This window comes from Betta splendens, chromosome 22 (genome assembly GCF_900634795.4).
Source record: "Betta splendens chromosome 22, fBetSpl5.4, whole genome shotgun sequence".
NCBI classification, from domain to species: domain Eukaryota; kingdom Metazoa; phylum Chordata; class Actinopteri; order Anabantiformes; family Osphronemidae; genus Betta; species Betta splendens.
This window is the reverse complement of record NC_040900.2, coordinates 7,737,419-7,753,382: the sequence shown is the minus strand read 5'-3', so window position 1 is coordinate 7,753,382 and position 15,964 is coordinate 7,737,419. Positions and strand designations below refer to the sequence as shown.

Below are 15,964 nucleotides of genomic sequence, written 5' to 3'. Positions count from 1 at the left end.
CTCATTAAATGTCTGCGTAGAAAATGTAAGTCAATATTTGAAAAGCCTGAATGTTTTAACTGCTGCTCTCAAACATCGAATGCAGATAAATGTAAATCTTTCTGCAGGAGGAGCATATTTGACCTTGAAGGTTTAATCTCCAATGAACATTAACACATCAACCCGCTGAACTTTTCATCAACCTGCTGAGAACCGTTCCCCACCTCAGAGTGTTTTTATAAGTCCTTTCCATGCTGTGACATTGATGCGTGCTTTGATTTCACTGCATGACTCTTGGATTTCAAAAAAGATAATGAAACGGTAAACAAATTCCTGACGTGACCTTTCACTCAGCTTTGTTTCTCATTATCAGATTTTTCCTCGTCCTCTTGTGCATGTCATCCTCCAACCACTCAAGATCAGAAATAATACAAAGTGTGTATAAATTTGAGCTTTTCTAATTAAAGCCTTGCCCTGGGACACGCTCGTGCGTGGCCACCAGGCACGGGATCCGTCTCCTGAAACGACACAAATTGGCCCATGAGCACAAACAAATTACATTATGACTACTGCACTGGCCCGAACGCCGTTCATCTTGATGGAGTTAACCCGCAGTGGGCAGGCCTGTCTCCCAACGACAGAGCTAAAAGGGGAGAAAGAATTACAGTTTTTGGCTGAGGCTTACTGTAAAAACCTGTGTTGTAGATTTCCAGCTCATCCAGAGAATCACAGGGCAGACGCATGCCACACACACATACACACGGAAACTGCCATGTAATTCGGGGTTTTTAGTTTGTCCGGTTTTGTTTTTGTTTTTTTGACAGTACTTATTATGTTTATTTATAATTCAGCACTTACAGCGGGAACATGGAGGGTTTGTAATTACTGTTTCTGAACTCTTGAATTGTGTATCAAATACAGTTGAAATAACATGAGGTTTCACTCGGCCCCTGACTTTTTTCTCCCCCTCAAAGATTTCTTCAAACAAAACAAAAACTATTAAAACAAGAGATCGAAAACCACCGAGCCTGACAAATCAGCACTCGGAATCCATCCAGGGGTTCCATCTGCCCCAGTATAGCAGACCCATATGTCTGACCTGCTACCAACTGTGACTATGAACTACAGGGCAGGAGGTTAAACGTCCAATTCAAGACTTTTCAACACGCACGTCACCGTTCATGAGGGACAAGGTGGTAGAGGATTAACAGAGTGGCTGCTGCGACTCTTAAGAGGCTACGTGGGCATTCTGAGTATGTGTTTTAGCCAGAAACCCTCTATTAAACTAATCTAAACGGTGAAATGATAAAACCTGCAGGGACGTCAGACAGTAGCTCTGCAGAGGAATAGGTTATTTCTACTGTGGCTTAATTAGGGTGTTGAAAACTGCACCGGGCTCAAAAATATACACGCAGCTGTAAAAAAAAAAAAAATATCCGTTTCTCTGAAAGCTTGTGCACGCATGTCTTCATTTAAACAAACATATGCAATTCCAGTTGATTTCCCAGCATACACTTCCTACTTGAGTGCTCTTGCATCCAAAACAAACAAATAAACAATTGCTTGACCGTTTCGTGACATTAAATATGGTCAATGCACGCACAGGCAACCATTGCTTTCACATCCATACAGAACTCAGATGCACAGACCAAGCGTCCTCACAACTGGACACTTCAATGTTCTTCTGGGGCCACTCTCTTTGCCTGCTGTGCTGACCACTTACATGTAGTATGAGAGCTTAATTACAGTAAGCATAACTTGTTTAGCAGATTTCCCTCTCTGCATTGTTATTGTTGCCATGTGCTGTAATCTGCACGCGGTTCCTTTCTATCTGCCATGAAGCGACCCAGTGATCTTAATCCTACATCACGAGTCCTGGTTTTGCTAAAGTGCCGGGGGAATGTTTTGGAGCCCAGGCGAACACAATAACAACATGTACTACTGGTAAAAACGTAAAGCCTAACAGAGCATCATTACCTGTATGAAATCATGCGGTGATGCAAAAAATACGACACGATCTCCACAGATTTTCCTGCATTAAATGTTAAAAGTTTTATTTATATACTTATGGCATAGAAAAAAATATTACATATACCCAAACTAATGTAAGATTAACATTAATATCAATCAATAACCATTTAACATAATTCCTAAAATATATAAGATTATTGGTACGGTGGAGAAATTACTAGATGTTCATATGTCTCATTGTAAACTAATAAATTACTGTCAACCAAGCCACAACAGAGTGGCTGCAGCTGCTTCAGGAGTCACAAACGTGCTTGTTGGGCTTTTAGCTTCGTCTTTGAGCTCAAATGAGTACAATCAGGTAATTGCGGGCTGTGTCTTGGCAGAGCTCTTTTTGTACAGGCCACCCCCACTGCCCCAAGTCGTCCTCCCTCAACGCTGCTCTAGTCTGCACACGAGTCGGCCAGTCAACCGTTCTTATAATTCATGTCATTAAGATAACGTCAGGAGTCCGGCTGGGCCTCATGCATCACCTCACAGCCAATCTCTAAACTGCAACACAGTTATTTAAGCATTTTCTCCTACTTTGTTTTTAGGCCACAGAACATTTGAGAAGTTATAGTAGTATTGATAAAACTGAATGTTGGTTGTGAGCCACTTTAGTGTGTTAATAAATTTGGAGGATGTGCCCACAATGAGAAACTATTTGAGCTGCTGTGTGGAGCATTGGGCTGCCTACCACTTTGATTTGTTACAGTACATGCAAACTTAGAGAGTCAGATCTCAGTCAGAGGTCATTTACCTGAAAATTGATGACACTTGTCTCATAGGGATGATTCACATGCAGCCTAAAGCCTGTTTGGGCCTCACCTGCACCAACAGCTGGAACTGCAGTCAAGTAATACATGTTTTTCTGCAAGTGCCTGATTTAAATGATTTGGGTCACGGTTGAGAGACGTATATATTACATACAGAATGTATATATTATTTGGATAAACTAAAATACATTTACATCGCTTATTCAGCTCTGAAATATTTTTACAAATCGCACCGAAGCTGTAACGACAAGGCTGACCTAGCAAAATGCAGCCAGCAGGGACTCCTTTATCTGATCTGGGTCACTGAGAATATTCATAGGGAGGAATGTTGCTGCCATAAGTCAGTCATGGGATACGCAAATTAGAGCAGGAAGTATTTTATGATGAAGCATGAGCTGAGGTAACTCACATCAGTCCTGAAACTAAATATCACCGTAATATTTCTAACCACCAGTTTTCAGTGGTAAAATGAACCCCAACTAAGCTACAACAATATAATTAAATCACAAATATAACAAATGATTTAAGTCTTATTTAACCGTCACTAATTCTTCTAAACCAGTGCCACATAAATTGTACATTATTTTGTCATCATCATCATCGTCTTCTTAGTACTGGTTAATCTATTTGAGATGCGAAACATGTAAAGGGTATTACAGGGATCACCATTAGACCTAATGCCTGTTCGCTTTCAGCTGATTTCTAATGACACTGTGATCACTCACTATTAAGGAGGACGGTAATTAGTTGACGGAGATAATAAATCTCATGTGTTTATTTAAGGAATGCTTGGCGTGCTGTAGTTTTTTCACATTAAATGATGGGTTTGCTTTAATTATACACCCTGCAGCGAGTAGGGCCTTCCAAAATAAAATACAGAAAATCACTCTAATTCATGTCTGAGATCACCTCAATCTAGTAACGGATTATCATTTTTTAATGATAGTTATTAATAGTTGTGTTGGTGAGTTCTGACCTTATACAGTAATCCAAAGAAAGATACTTGGTGAGAATTAAACACAGGTGTCCGGTTATGGAGCCATCCTTCAGCACCATCATGGCTCATTTTAACCAAGTGGAACGAGAATGTAAACGGCGCTATTTGTTGCGCAGCAAAGCACATTAAATATAACCGAACATTAAATATGAGAGATGGACGCAGACCTGGACTGTGACAAACAGTGGGGGGTAGAGGGAGCTGATTTAGAGAACAAGGCCAAGAAGCAGCCCATCCAGGATCAACATTACTTCAAACATGAGGTCATCTAAACATCTGTCTACAACATGTCCGCCGGGAGTTCAATCAAAGCCCAAGTGAAACACGTACAATTGTTTCTGGAAATAAATATTAGGCCTAATTCGGCCGTGATTGGTGCAGCCGCTCGGGAATCATGGAGGAAAAAAAACACTCTGCTAACTGCTGCGTCTGTCAATGCCTAACACATGCACACACTGTGTTTGACTTTATTTATTTGATTCCCTCTGTCCTCCTTTCTTCCTCTCCTTCATTTAGGCTAAGTGGCTTTATTTGTTCTTTCCCGACTGATTTCAGGTTGGCCGTTTAAAACCAATTAAAGCCGTCGGAGCTCGGCTGACAGTCCGGTGGGAGAGCCGCAGCAATCACGCCGGGCGTCTGTCTCATGTCGTCACGGTCCATTTGCTGGAGACGGATCGATTTACTCATGGAGTTTTAAAAAATGCATCTGCCTTGAAAATAACAAAGGGCTTAGAGAAAACATTACAAGCAGCAAGTAACCAAAGATATCCATTTTCTGAAATTAGTCCAAGTAACTATGTATCTTAAATATTACAAAGTTTGTTTTTAAATGCCTTATTCACACAAAACATTTTTCTAAATCAGCAAAATTATCTAAAATACTGCCAACAAGCATGAGTGCATATGCATCACTGCTGTCTACCTGTATGCTTTAAACTGTGTAATTCCCCTTTACCATGAAGCTATTTATGTGCAATTACTGCCCCCTTGTGTACTAATATAAAATGGAATTACAACCCAACAATGAGTGAAGAACAAGAGCTTTGGTGGATTTAATTTGGTGAAGATTACCTTGAGACAAAAAACATCTGACAATATTGAATCTTAAATAAGCACAAACCGCAGCCATCATCTTCGAACAGAGAACAGCTCTGTTGACTTTTAGAAGAACGAGATTAATGAAGTACCTGCATCACAGAAAAACGTTTCCCAGAAGGCCTAAATATAAGGCATTTGATGACATTTGTACACTGTACAGTAGATGTACAGCACATGTAGAGGGACTGACAGGCAGCAATGAAGGAGCACGTGTGACAGCTAGTTTATTTGACTATGGGGACTACAGGGCAGAAAACATTTGGTCATCAAATACCCAGACTCTACTGCACAGACTGTTTCTTAAATTACTGCCATTGTGGATGTTTTTAAGAATAGTTATTAGGGAAGACTGGTTTAAAACAAAGAATAATCTGTTGAGTGATTGTTAATCCCCATTATCTACTTATTGGAACTAAATAATGAAGTTCTGTGTCAAGATAAAAATCAAGATAAATGCAAAAAGTCACATTAGATGACTGAAGTCTAATTTGGACGCACATGCATAAATTTACATGCATATGTACACAGAGGGCAATACACTGCAGAGGCAACATGTTTGTATGAAGACACAGCCTGAGGCCCGTGACATGGTATCATCTATAACAGGCTAAATGAATATACAACTTCTTCATGCCAAAGCTAATGCAATTCAGTATTTGATCAACACAAAACTATCGCACATTGTCTATTCGAAAAAAACCTCTCTAAAAACAACAAATGCCAGCTGTCATCCACTTCCATGACCTACAGAAAACATGGCTCATTAGAACGTTATAGAACAGGAACTCACAACAGATGGTGAGAAACTTAACAGCGGAGTATTTTTGTTATAAGTTAACACGGAGAAGTAGAGTGTTGCCTTCCGCTAATTTCCTGTTTAGTTCAGCCATCCATCTGTTGGCAGACCTGTCCGATTATAAGCAGGACGACCTGAATATACTCACTTGCTCATTAGACATACAAGTTGCAACTGTGGGATGGTTGTCAATAAAGCTGAAACCACCAATTATATTAGTACAGAAGCTTCAGTCTAAATAATATTTAATTTAATTCCAATAAAATGGAAGACTGAGACGACCTAAGCTTATTTGACTAGGCTTTATATTTTTTTTAATTTTCAGTGAGCCCAACAGAGTTGTGTCAATTCATACAAGACACATATATTAAGTGAGACAAACTTAGAAGATTAATCAATAAGTGGTATTTCATATCAACTGAACCAGCTGTGACTTTTTTTCTGGGAGAGAGTCGATGGGTTTTTGTTGTTAGCTTGCTGCTAGCTTAAGGAGTCACCTGTCGTCTTTCATAAAAAAAAAATTAAACTCACCAGATGAGGGATGACAGTTCAAAGTCTTGTGAAGATGGTAAAAAGAAGTAAAACAGGATTTTACGGCTAGTAGGCTTCAGTAGCGGTCAAAATGTGATTTAAAAAAAACTAAATAGTTAAAGATGGCGGGCGTTTCTTCCTCATTCACTTATTGACAGATGGGACGTCAGCCGCGCTGCGCAAGTGCTGCCACCTACGGCAGACAGGTGCATTACAACAACACTAGTGTGAAAGTTTATCGCTAAGAAAATGTGAATATCCAATAATGTGCATTATAATAAAGCATTGAATAATACAAATGCATGTGTTAAAATTGTAATACTGCACAATTGACGATCTTAACCCAATGTTATTTACTTAATTTCTTAATCACTTGTTGAATAACTGGTATTTGTTACAGTAATTTAAAAAACTGTCTTGAAACAAACACTGACAGCACAAAGGTAGCTGTAGTCATTGACAACGACCAACTTGACACAGTTCAGATCCATTCTGATGCATCTGTGTTTTCAGCTGATGTTTTCTAATACGTCAATAAGATGATCGTGTTTGAGCAGGATTGTGCTGGTACCTTTCAGAATCATATCAACATCTAGTTACATGCACTATGTTAGTAAAGTTCTGCACTTGCTGTTTTTTCCTGAAAGTAATTTACTTTCACAAACAGAAGTAGTGTAATTTTTTAATACAACCATCACTATTATTTGCAGTTTATTAACCATCACTATTATCTGCATTTGCAGTTTTGCATTTGCATTAGTGCAAAAGTAACTAAAGCACTAAAGTAAAAAAGCTGATATAGTGACCTCAACAGGTTCATGAGTCAAACTATTTCAGCGTTGTCAGACTCAATGCAAAGTTAAGGTAAGGTAAACAGGTCAAGCTGCGTGTTTTCCATATTTGACTGCACTACGTGGAAGGTCAGCGGGAGACAACGGCTGATCTTTGCTCAGCAGACGAATCGTCCAGACGCAGCGCGTTCCCACCATTCGGTAAATCTTCAGTGCAGCACACAAGCGACGGCATGTGGACAGGGTGGGAGTCGTCTTGTTAACGCATGCATAATCTTTGGCTAGGTGCTTTACAGTAGCGGACGCATTTTGTCCGACCGTCGAATAGCTGTGCACGTGCAACCACTGTACGACCCACGCTGAGGCCGGTTCCGTTTGACCCGCCGTTAGATTTACGGACTCGTTGTCAGCGTCGCGCACGTGGGCGCGTGCGCGTCCTGAAACTGCTGCCGTTAGCTTTTTCCTTGATAGTTGTAGGGAAACAATCGGCGGCGTTACCTGCAGATCCGCCCGCGATGATCTGATGGGTCGCTTCCCGGAGCATGCTCTGCGGCTTCTTGCCTGTCATCTTCGCTGTGCGAGACGTCTGCCAGCGTCACGGTCCCTGATTAATAGTCCTGAAACACAGAAATAACTGTGCTAAATAACACCGGACTCTCGCGTCATGCCGTGGGGCTCTCGCGCGGCGGCGCGCGCCGGACGCACGGACCTGTGGCTCTCCCGCTACGAGTTCGCTCCTGCGCGTCCGCTCCTGGAAACCACGCCGCGCCGAGCGCAGCACAGATATATCTCCGGGTGGTTCCAGGCTGAGCTAAGCTAGGCTAGCATGGGAACAGTTAGCGATGATCAAGATGTTTGAAGACTGTAAATAAACAACGGGTAAACTCTGACCCCGGGCTTGTGATCAATACAAGACAACAAGCACACATCGAGGTCAAAGGTCGATTTTCTACCCTTTCAGATTCGCTCACAGGCGCATGGGGGAGACGTGCTCCATTTGCTCCAACAGCCTGTGTAATTCTAATTATTCAGACATTTATTATTTGCTATTATAATATGAGTCATCACAAATGCATCTTTGAGAATCAACCTTTAAACATTATAAACTTCATTCAACTTTTTTCTATCCAGATTTTGTTCATAAACTATTCCGGGTTCATGGCTGCAGTTCCTACATACATGGGCATTAAGGCATCAGGTTTTGAGAGGAGAATCCTAATAAAGAATACTGTGAGAAATTCAAATCCTATTCAATCTGTTACTGTTTCATAAGCAAATGATGTGGAAGAGGAATTTCAAATCACGTTCTTTTTCATGTACTGCAACCAAAGCAAGCATGTGTGCGTCTACTCGACAGCACTCTGGAATATTAATTTAATTTGATTTCAGGTCACATAAAGCATGTGACCCAAGCCTAGTGCAGCATGGAAAAAACTGCAGGAGTTATTTTCCTTTTTTTGATGAACAGTGGAGATACACATTCAGCAGTGAGCCCTGTAATGAGCATTTTATTTTCTATAAGAGCAGCTATGGAACAAGAAAAGGTTCAGACAAGCCATAAAAATGTGGGATTTACAGTGTATATTTGGCAGGAAAATGCCATTACCACTCTGACCCCCTTGGAGAGGAAAAGCATAACAGCTTCCACCCCACAACCTCAACTCCAGCTAAGCACGAGGTCTGAGCAGGCTAAGAGTTTAGTATATGGATTTGTAGAATGAGAGAAGACATTTGCTGTGTTTAGAAACAGCGTTCTTATTTTCTTTTTTAGTGCCCGATTAAAGCATTCATTTTCCCAACTAGCACACGAATGCATGGATCACTGTGGACCTTCATAAAAATGTGTTTTGGAAGAAAAAAAAGTATTGGTCGATAAATAAAAGGATTGTGCCACATTTTATTTCTATACTCACAGACAAGCGCGCACACACACAAACATACTGGAAACATTGGGACGCCACATTTCAAACACATTCTAGTACAGGTACAAAACCCAAACATGCTCTGCTCTTAAGTTACTCTGCTGCACACAGTAAAACGTGTGTTTCTGTACGCGGCAGTCGTGGAAAACATCAACTTTAAAGCGAAATGGAAATAAAATAAATAACTAACAACACAAACACGAGAGTGGTTTGATCCAAAGCAGTTCAAGTCATTAAAACAGTTTGGTAGCTCTTGTGAGAATTAACAAAACAACTAATGTTAAGACTAATTTTATGAAAAAGAAGAAGAATCACTAGACCATGAACAAATTGCACAGCTAACGTTTCACAGATATGCTACACATACAGTATCGTACTTTCACCAGTATTATTAGACCTGGGTTAAACTGGTCTCTTAGTAGTATTTTGGGCTTCATACTAGATAAATGAGCAGAATATAACTTTTTTAAGTAATATAATAAAAGGTTCCTTAATAACCCTAATGTCTTAAGAGGAAATTATTATAGTAATAAGTTTATGCCAATTAATTGATTGATTCATTAAAGCAAGAAGTGATAAAAGTGTCTGGTTCCAGATAGTAAAGTTTAAATTTAGTATATTTAGTTTTGGGACATCTTAATAAATCGCAATGTGTCAAACTAGAACCCTGCAATAGACTTCACTATGTTCTTAGGATTCATACCATAAATGAAAAAAGAAAAACACCTGGTTAACTGATAAAAATAAATGTTAATCTGAGCCCTAAATAATTTAACAGTGAAGACAATAATTAGCATTATACTGTGAATTATATAAAAAGGACACTGTGTGTGAATCTTTAGCATGTCATTACCTCTCCCAGTTCTAATCGCACAGTACCTCCTAAACAAACTATATCTATATCACCGTCAAGTATGTGTGGTCATTCTGGTGAAGCAGTACAGTGGCACACAGCACTGTATTTTTGTATTTTCTCTCTTATTTGGGGGAAAAAAAAGAAGGCAGTACAACATAAAGGTCAGCGGAGATGATATCACTGCAAGTAGAAGTGTGGAAAGAGGCAGAGTAGGAACCTCCACGTTTAACAGGCAACGAAAAGCTGATCTGCAACCAGCCAAAACCTACCAGATGTACACCTAAACCCTAAACACAATCCCAGTACCAGTTGTGTAACAACCCAGTGGACTCCACATGAATGTGGACTGAAGGAAAGCGTCGTCATCCAGCCTCCGGTCACAGCAGCGTGGGCCCCTTGGTGGTGTAGTTCATGGAGGGGAAGTGTTTGCTGTCCACGTCCCAGTGGCCCAGGGGCTGCTGGGAGGCTGCTGGGAGGCCGGGGTTCCAGTGGTTAATGTAGCTGGCCATGAGCAGAGTCAGCTCCAGGATCTGGGGAGAGAACAAAAGGCAGGACGTTGTGATCCTACATTGTGTTTCATTAGAATTCAGGCAGCTGGAGATTCACAAATCCAAATGAATAGAGTTACCTAATAACTGTGATAGTATCACACCCACAACACCCCACAAGTATCACATCACAGTCTGAAATGATCAAAACTGACGAGCAACAACCTCACATGTGGAGAAAAACTGGATCCAGACTGTAAACACACACACACACACACACACACACACACACACACACACACACACACACACACACACCTTTGGTTTAGCCATGGCAAAGACCAGCTTCTCCACGCTCTTCTTCCCGACCCCAGACTCCCGCTGTTGGCTTGTGACCACCATGAAGTCATCACCGTAGCCGCCGAAGGTAATCACGGCCTGGTAGGGGTACGTGACCAGCGTGTGCTGCAAAATGAAACACATTCAGGATGTTGTTCACGTTCAGATGTTGTTACTGATCACAGAAGAGAGTTTGGAATTAATCTGGGAAATCATTTGGGTTTCAGCTTTTTTGAGTGTGAAGAGGCATAACATGATTTCCAGCGACTTATTATGATTTCCACTTTGTTTTTCTCTTCTGCCTTTCTGGACGTCAGGAGCAACGCTTCCTGCCAAACCAGGAATGAAGTGGATCAACGTGGGCTGTCCAAAATTACAGAGCTCGCTTCAACGTCTTTTACACAGTGGCACTGCTGTCTGTCAGGGTCCAGGAATCGGAGGCTGGCAATTTTATTTTCCGGCTTCAAACACCGCAACATGAAAATCATTCCAGACCAGCGGCTCAAGCGAAGCCGTGGCCCAGAAATTAATCTCGAGTTCCGAAAAGAAAGGTCAAAAACAACAAATACTGAAAATTGGAGGTAAATGTTACGCCATGGTGTTTTTCCATGTTTTACGGGACAGCAACACGTTTTCGAGACTCACCATTGTTAAGTCCAGCGCACACAGTCCATCCTCACTGACTGCCAGCCACACCTGGCTCTGCTCCACAGGACACGGGGGGACAGGCTGTGGACAGGGTAGCGACTTATGGGTAATTCACACCAGTAAACATCTGGGACATCGCGGTCTCAGTGTTCTGCCCGGTATTTACAACCGCGGTGGACGGACATGTGAGTCACTTTTAATAGTATCAGGAGCAAAAGCTTATTAATTATTAGTAAAGAGGAATGAATCACAGAAAACAACGATGCCCTGTATGGACCTTGCTTTTACCTGAGCTCTGAAGAGTTTGGCTCCAAACAGGGGCCACTTGCGAGCCACTGTCAGATATATTCTCACGCACTCAGATGCACTGCACCCGCGAAGCAGCGACCACTTGGTGGCCAGACGCTCGGTTAGGTCTCTGGAACGAAAACACATCTGCTCACAACACGACCCATGTTCAGCTCTGGTTTGTATTCAAGAACATTCACTTGTCCAGTGTTCATTCATTCTACAGTAAACTCAATGAGCATGTTTTTTTAAATACAATAGCAGCTTGCTTCACCTGAGCTGCTCTGAGCTACAGTCTTGTTTGTAGCGTTTAGGGTAGAAACGCTCCAAAGCCTGCAGGAGAAGCAGCTGAGGCTTAGGCTGAGGAGAGGCGGAAGGAGAGGAGGCAGCCGCTCGCTCTAAATCCCCATGTTCAACCTAGAGTCAATAAACGACGCAGTCAGGATTAGAAGGACAGAGGCGGGTTGTTGGTGTTTTATTCATATATCACAATAAAATGCTCTGACCTGTGCCATGAGGGCCGCCACCTCCAGAGCCAGCTCTTTGCTCACAGGGAAGTGGCCTTGCTGCACCTCGTCGTTGACCTGGTAGGCCACCAGGAGGCGCTCTCGCTCCGTCTCCCCTTTCACCTGAGCCCTAAAGCACAATCTGTGGGTGCACAAAGTGTGTGAGTGGTGGTGAATGTGGTTTTCCTGGTAAAGCCCCATCGTGTCGTTCTCCCACCTGCTCTTGTACGTCAGCCGCACGATCCGCGTCCCCTCGTTCTTCCCGGGGTGCAGCTCCTTTAAGGCCTGCTCCCATTTGGAAATGACGTCGCAGATCTGGCGAAGGGGAGGAAAAGTCAGCGCACACATGGAAGCTTTTACCTGACGTCTGCTTTAGTCAGCAGGTGGCAACGGTTACAGCGGCAGAGGGGTTGTGCAGAAACGTTAGCTGCACTGCAAAGCGTGGGCCAGACAGAAGCATACATGGAGGCTATGGAACGCTTTCAGCAACCATAATAGAAATGAAGTGTAAGCACCACTTTTCATTACAAACTGAATGGAATTGAGTTACAGAGGACCTCCGCGGTATGCTGGAATATGCCTACATCTGAAAATCAACATCTTACAAATGTTTGGACAGCTTTAATTTGTCAAACTGGCTCTAAGTGCTCACTACTGATCCTCTAAATTATTAGGTAACGTGAGACTAATGATTTGGCACCGTGCGCTCCAGAAAGCCAAAACACTCAGTCGTGCGCGGGTTGTTTCTTCAGTCCACTTCGGCCCAGCGACCCGCGGTCCTACAGTACCTTGGCACGCGGCTGCAGGCAGTGCTCCAGGTCTTTGCCGGACGGATCGTCCGTGAAGAGGGCGAACCCAGACAGCTGAGGCTTCCTCATGCCGATCCTCTGGTTCAGCGTGTTGAGGAACTCCTCCACTGTGGTGGAGCCATCGAAACCCACAACCTCCACAGAACGAGAGAACACACACGCCCCATGGTTATTTATACAGGACCGTGATCCCGTCGTGGATGGTGTTTGAATGTCCGCCGGGTGCGGGGCCCATGCTTCACCTGGTAGGTGCTGTTCATGAAATGAACTGGGATGCTGAAGGGCAGCGAATGGTGGTAGGGGTTCCTCAGCAGGATGGAGATGATCTCCATACGTGAGGGTCGGGCCTCCCTCTCTCCATTTTGCAGCGTTCGCTCCACAGACCTCTGACAATACACCGCGTACTTTCCCACCTCACTGCTGCGTGGGAAAATCCGGCACAGCATCGCTTTTAGAGCAGACGCCACTTACGCCTTAGCGATGCTGCGTGTGTGAGGACGCTTACCTCGGGTCGGCGTGGCGCTGGAGGTACTGCCTCAGGTACCAGAGGATGTGCTGCTGAGGAAGGAAGAGGGCCACACACAGAGACAAGAGCTGCCAGCACTGCAGGAAGACACAGGAGGAGGAGAACCTCTTGTTTCATGTCTTTCAGCGTCAGATATCAGCGTACTGTAACTCCAGCTCTAAACTGTAGGTGGCGTGTGTTCCGCGTGCCGACCTGAGTGAGGGAGTAGTTGTGCGTCGTCCGGCGGTTGGTCTGTCTGATAAGCTGACAGTACATTTCATTCTGGAGCTCCGGGTGAGTGAGGCACACCTGCAAGGCGTTCTGGGCCAGCGACGTGTGGTAATCCACAGACGGCGACTCCACCAGCACGTTGATGAAGAGCTGACACGACTGCAGGGAAGCAGAGGCATTTACTTCATGCAGTCTGATGGTCGACGGCTACCAGCAGGTGGAGGCAAACCGACAGCACAAACCCAATGGTCCACAGTGAGAAGACGATTGGGTCATTATAAAATATGATGTCATGATGTTGGGAGGAGCCCCAGTATGAGGAAAGAAATGTGAACTTCATTTAGTTCTCATGCTCGTGGTTCGAGACAAAGTACCAATTTAACCAATTTCATCAGTCTTGTCAGTTTGATTAAAGCTTCAAAGACATGAAATAGAGCATAGGCTCGGAAAGCGTGTCACATCCATTCACCCTGCCTCTTTGTGTGTGTTTGTGGCTGGCTAATCAAAGAGGGAGCACATCCATTCAAGCTTCAATCACACGGTGCTGCTCTAGTGGACGGGGCCGTGGAGCAGGACGCAGGTTGTGGGTGGGCGCAGGGAGGGTAACTGGGTTGAAAGGGAAGAAAGCGGCTCTGCCATTTTCCCGCTAGCTCCCCGTCCTCCTCCCCCGTCCTCCTCCCCCGTCCTCCTCCCCCGTCCTCTGGCTTCCGTACCCATCCCTGCCACTCGCTTGGGGCCCGAATCGCTCATGTCTCCTCTTGAATGGGGGCTCCTTTCACGCTAAACCAGCAAAATGGTCGGCTCTAATCAGAGCACATAACCAACGTCCACTTAGTCTATTCCACGTTTTTAATGAGCTGAAGCTTTGTCCTTTAAACCTTTGATCTAGTTTGGGGCCAGGACAGAAGAGAGGAAGGAGGAGGGGATAAAGTGTCAGACATAGGATGCTTTAAATAGGTCCTCGCAGTAAGGAAGAGATTGAGATTAAACAATGAAAGCAAGAGGCAAAGCAAAAGGAAATGAAACGGAACAAAAGGCACCCAGACAGCTAGAAAAAGAGGGTGAGAGGTGAAGAGGCCGACCTTGAAAAGCTTGAGCGCTTCAGTCTGCAGCGCTTCGGAGGGCAGAGTGGTGAGGGGCGAGCGCAGGCCGTCTTTACAGAAGCTCAAGGCCTCGCTCCTCCACAGGGCAGATTCTGGGAATCAGACACACGTGCGTATTGAGTTTCAACGCTGTGACGACTCAACAGCTGACAGAAAGAGCCGTAAACACTGTCTGCAGCGCGGATTAAGACAACGTGGATCAAAATAACGTGTCGCCTGGCATCCACTTACACACACACACACACACACCAGCTATACTTTACGGTTTACACGTGAAGTAAATAGCTGCTGTGTGGTTGCAGAGCAGGCACGTTTCTCACCTGGATCTCCCTCGGCATCAAGCAGTTTCCCAATGAGCTGCTCATACTCCGTCCCCACCTTGAAGGTGGCGCTGCTGCCTGCTGCCACACTCAGGTGATACAGCCACGTGTCCTGTGTGAAGCAGAGGCGGATCAGTCACGCACAGATCAACCGGTGACGGTGACCCCCCCATCCGCCCCTCCCCCCCAGTACCTTCTCCTGCTTGGTGCCGATGAGCAGGTACGTGGGACTCTGGTCCCTGGGCTGCACCACCAGCGTGCAGTGGGACGAGAGGAAGCCCCGGCTTCCCGCCTCGTAGTCCTCGTCCGAGTCGCAGGAGCGGTCCACCTCCTGCACCGACGCCTCGCACATCTGGAGCTGACCCAGAGGCAGCTGCAACAGCCGCGAATACAGTAAGAGACGAAACCAAAGACGCCATTAGGAAACATCTCGCCCAAGACTAAATGAAGGCACAGTAAAAGTTAGCGTGTTGTGTGAACCTTGTCTTCTTGGTTCCGATAGTAGTAGAAGAGCTTCCCAACTAAACAACACCACACCAGCTTTGAGTGTCCATGTTTGACCTGAGAAGGAGACGACAGCAGGAGAAGCATGAGAGGACGAGTCCCAGCACTATGTGGCCGTTCATCAGAACAGTAGTAACACGAGAGAATCTACTGCTGTGTTCTCTAAAACGCCAAAGAGTCTTTAAATAGACAGACATCTGACAACCATATGCTGCAGATGTGTGCAGGCAGTGTGGCTGTGCAAACAACTGGCTTCAATAGGAATCGAAATCTAAACTGCATTTATTTTGACTTGGCTTTGTAAGATAACAAAAAGACCCTACAGATAAAAGCAGCCTGCTATTGTTGTAAATAACGACGTGTCAGTTTCTGAGGCGAGTTTTACGCATGCGAGGGGAGCGATGATGTCACTGGCGGACGGCTCCCAGTCGAAGCCAGCTGTGCGTGCTCCAAACGGGGTCACGGGG

At 44.3% G+C, this 15,964-nt stretch overlaps 2 protein-coding genes across 18 annotated transcripts in view; both read right to left on the bottom strand.

Annotated features, from left to right (window-relative positions):
- Positions 1-7,934, bottom strand: part of slc25a21 (solute carrier family 25 member 21) — a 63,058-nt gene extending 55,124 nt beyond the window's left edge. Inside the window, exons 1-2 of one of the 2 annotated variants that reach the window (XM_029138742.3) lie at positions 7,688-7,934; positions 7,477-7,595 (exon numbers count right to left, since the gene is read on the bottom strand). In XM_029138742.3, the coding sequence (XP_028994575.1) occupies positions 7,477-7,546 (70 nt within the window). In that variant the 5' untranslated portion in view covers positions 7,547-7,595; positions 7,688-7,934. Of the gene's footprint in view, positions 1-6,187; positions 6,342-7,476; positions 7,596-7,687 lie in introns of those variants that run through there. The other variant, XM_029138743.3, reaches the window with a different exon arrangement.
- Positions 7,935-8,855: 921 nt separating this feature from the next.
- plekhh1 (pleckstrin homology domain containing, family H (with MyTH4 domain) member 1) overlaps positions 8,856-15,964 on the bottom strand; it is a 122,777-nt gene continuing 115,668 nt past the window's right edge. For all 16 annotated transcript variants that reach the window (XM_055505500.1, XM_055505499.1, XM_041069185.2 and 13 more), the window contains 15 exons: positions 15,474-15,554; positions 15,187-15,366; positions 14,994-15,105; positions 14,653-14,765; positions 13,553-13,729; positions 13,340-13,437; positions 13,077-13,254; positions 12,814-12,969; positions 12,243-12,340; positions 12,026-12,167; positions 11,794-11,936; positions 11,520-11,649; positions 11,229-11,312; positions 10,563-10,709; positions 8,856-10,286 (listed from right to left, as the gene is read on the bottom strand). In XM_055505500.1, the coding sequence (XP_055361475.1) occupies positions 10,134-10,286; positions 10,563-10,709; positions 11,229-11,312; positions 11,520-11,649; positions 11,794-11,936; positions 12,026-12,167; positions 12,243-12,340; positions 12,814-12,969; positions 13,077-13,254; positions 13,340-13,437; positions 13,553-13,729; positions 14,653-14,765; positions 14,994-15,105; positions 15,187-15,366; positions 15,474-15,554 (1,992 nt within the window). In that variant the 3' untranslated portion in view covers positions 8,856-10,133. The remainder of the gene's footprint in view (positions 10,287-10,562; positions 10,710-11,228; positions 11,313-11,519; positions 11,650-11,793; positions 11,937-12,025; positions 12,168-12,242; positions 12,341-12,813; positions 12,970-13,076; positions 13,255-13,339; positions 13,438-13,552; positions 13,730-14,652; positions 14,766-14,993; positions 15,106-15,186; positions 15,367-15,473; positions 15,555-15,964) is intronic.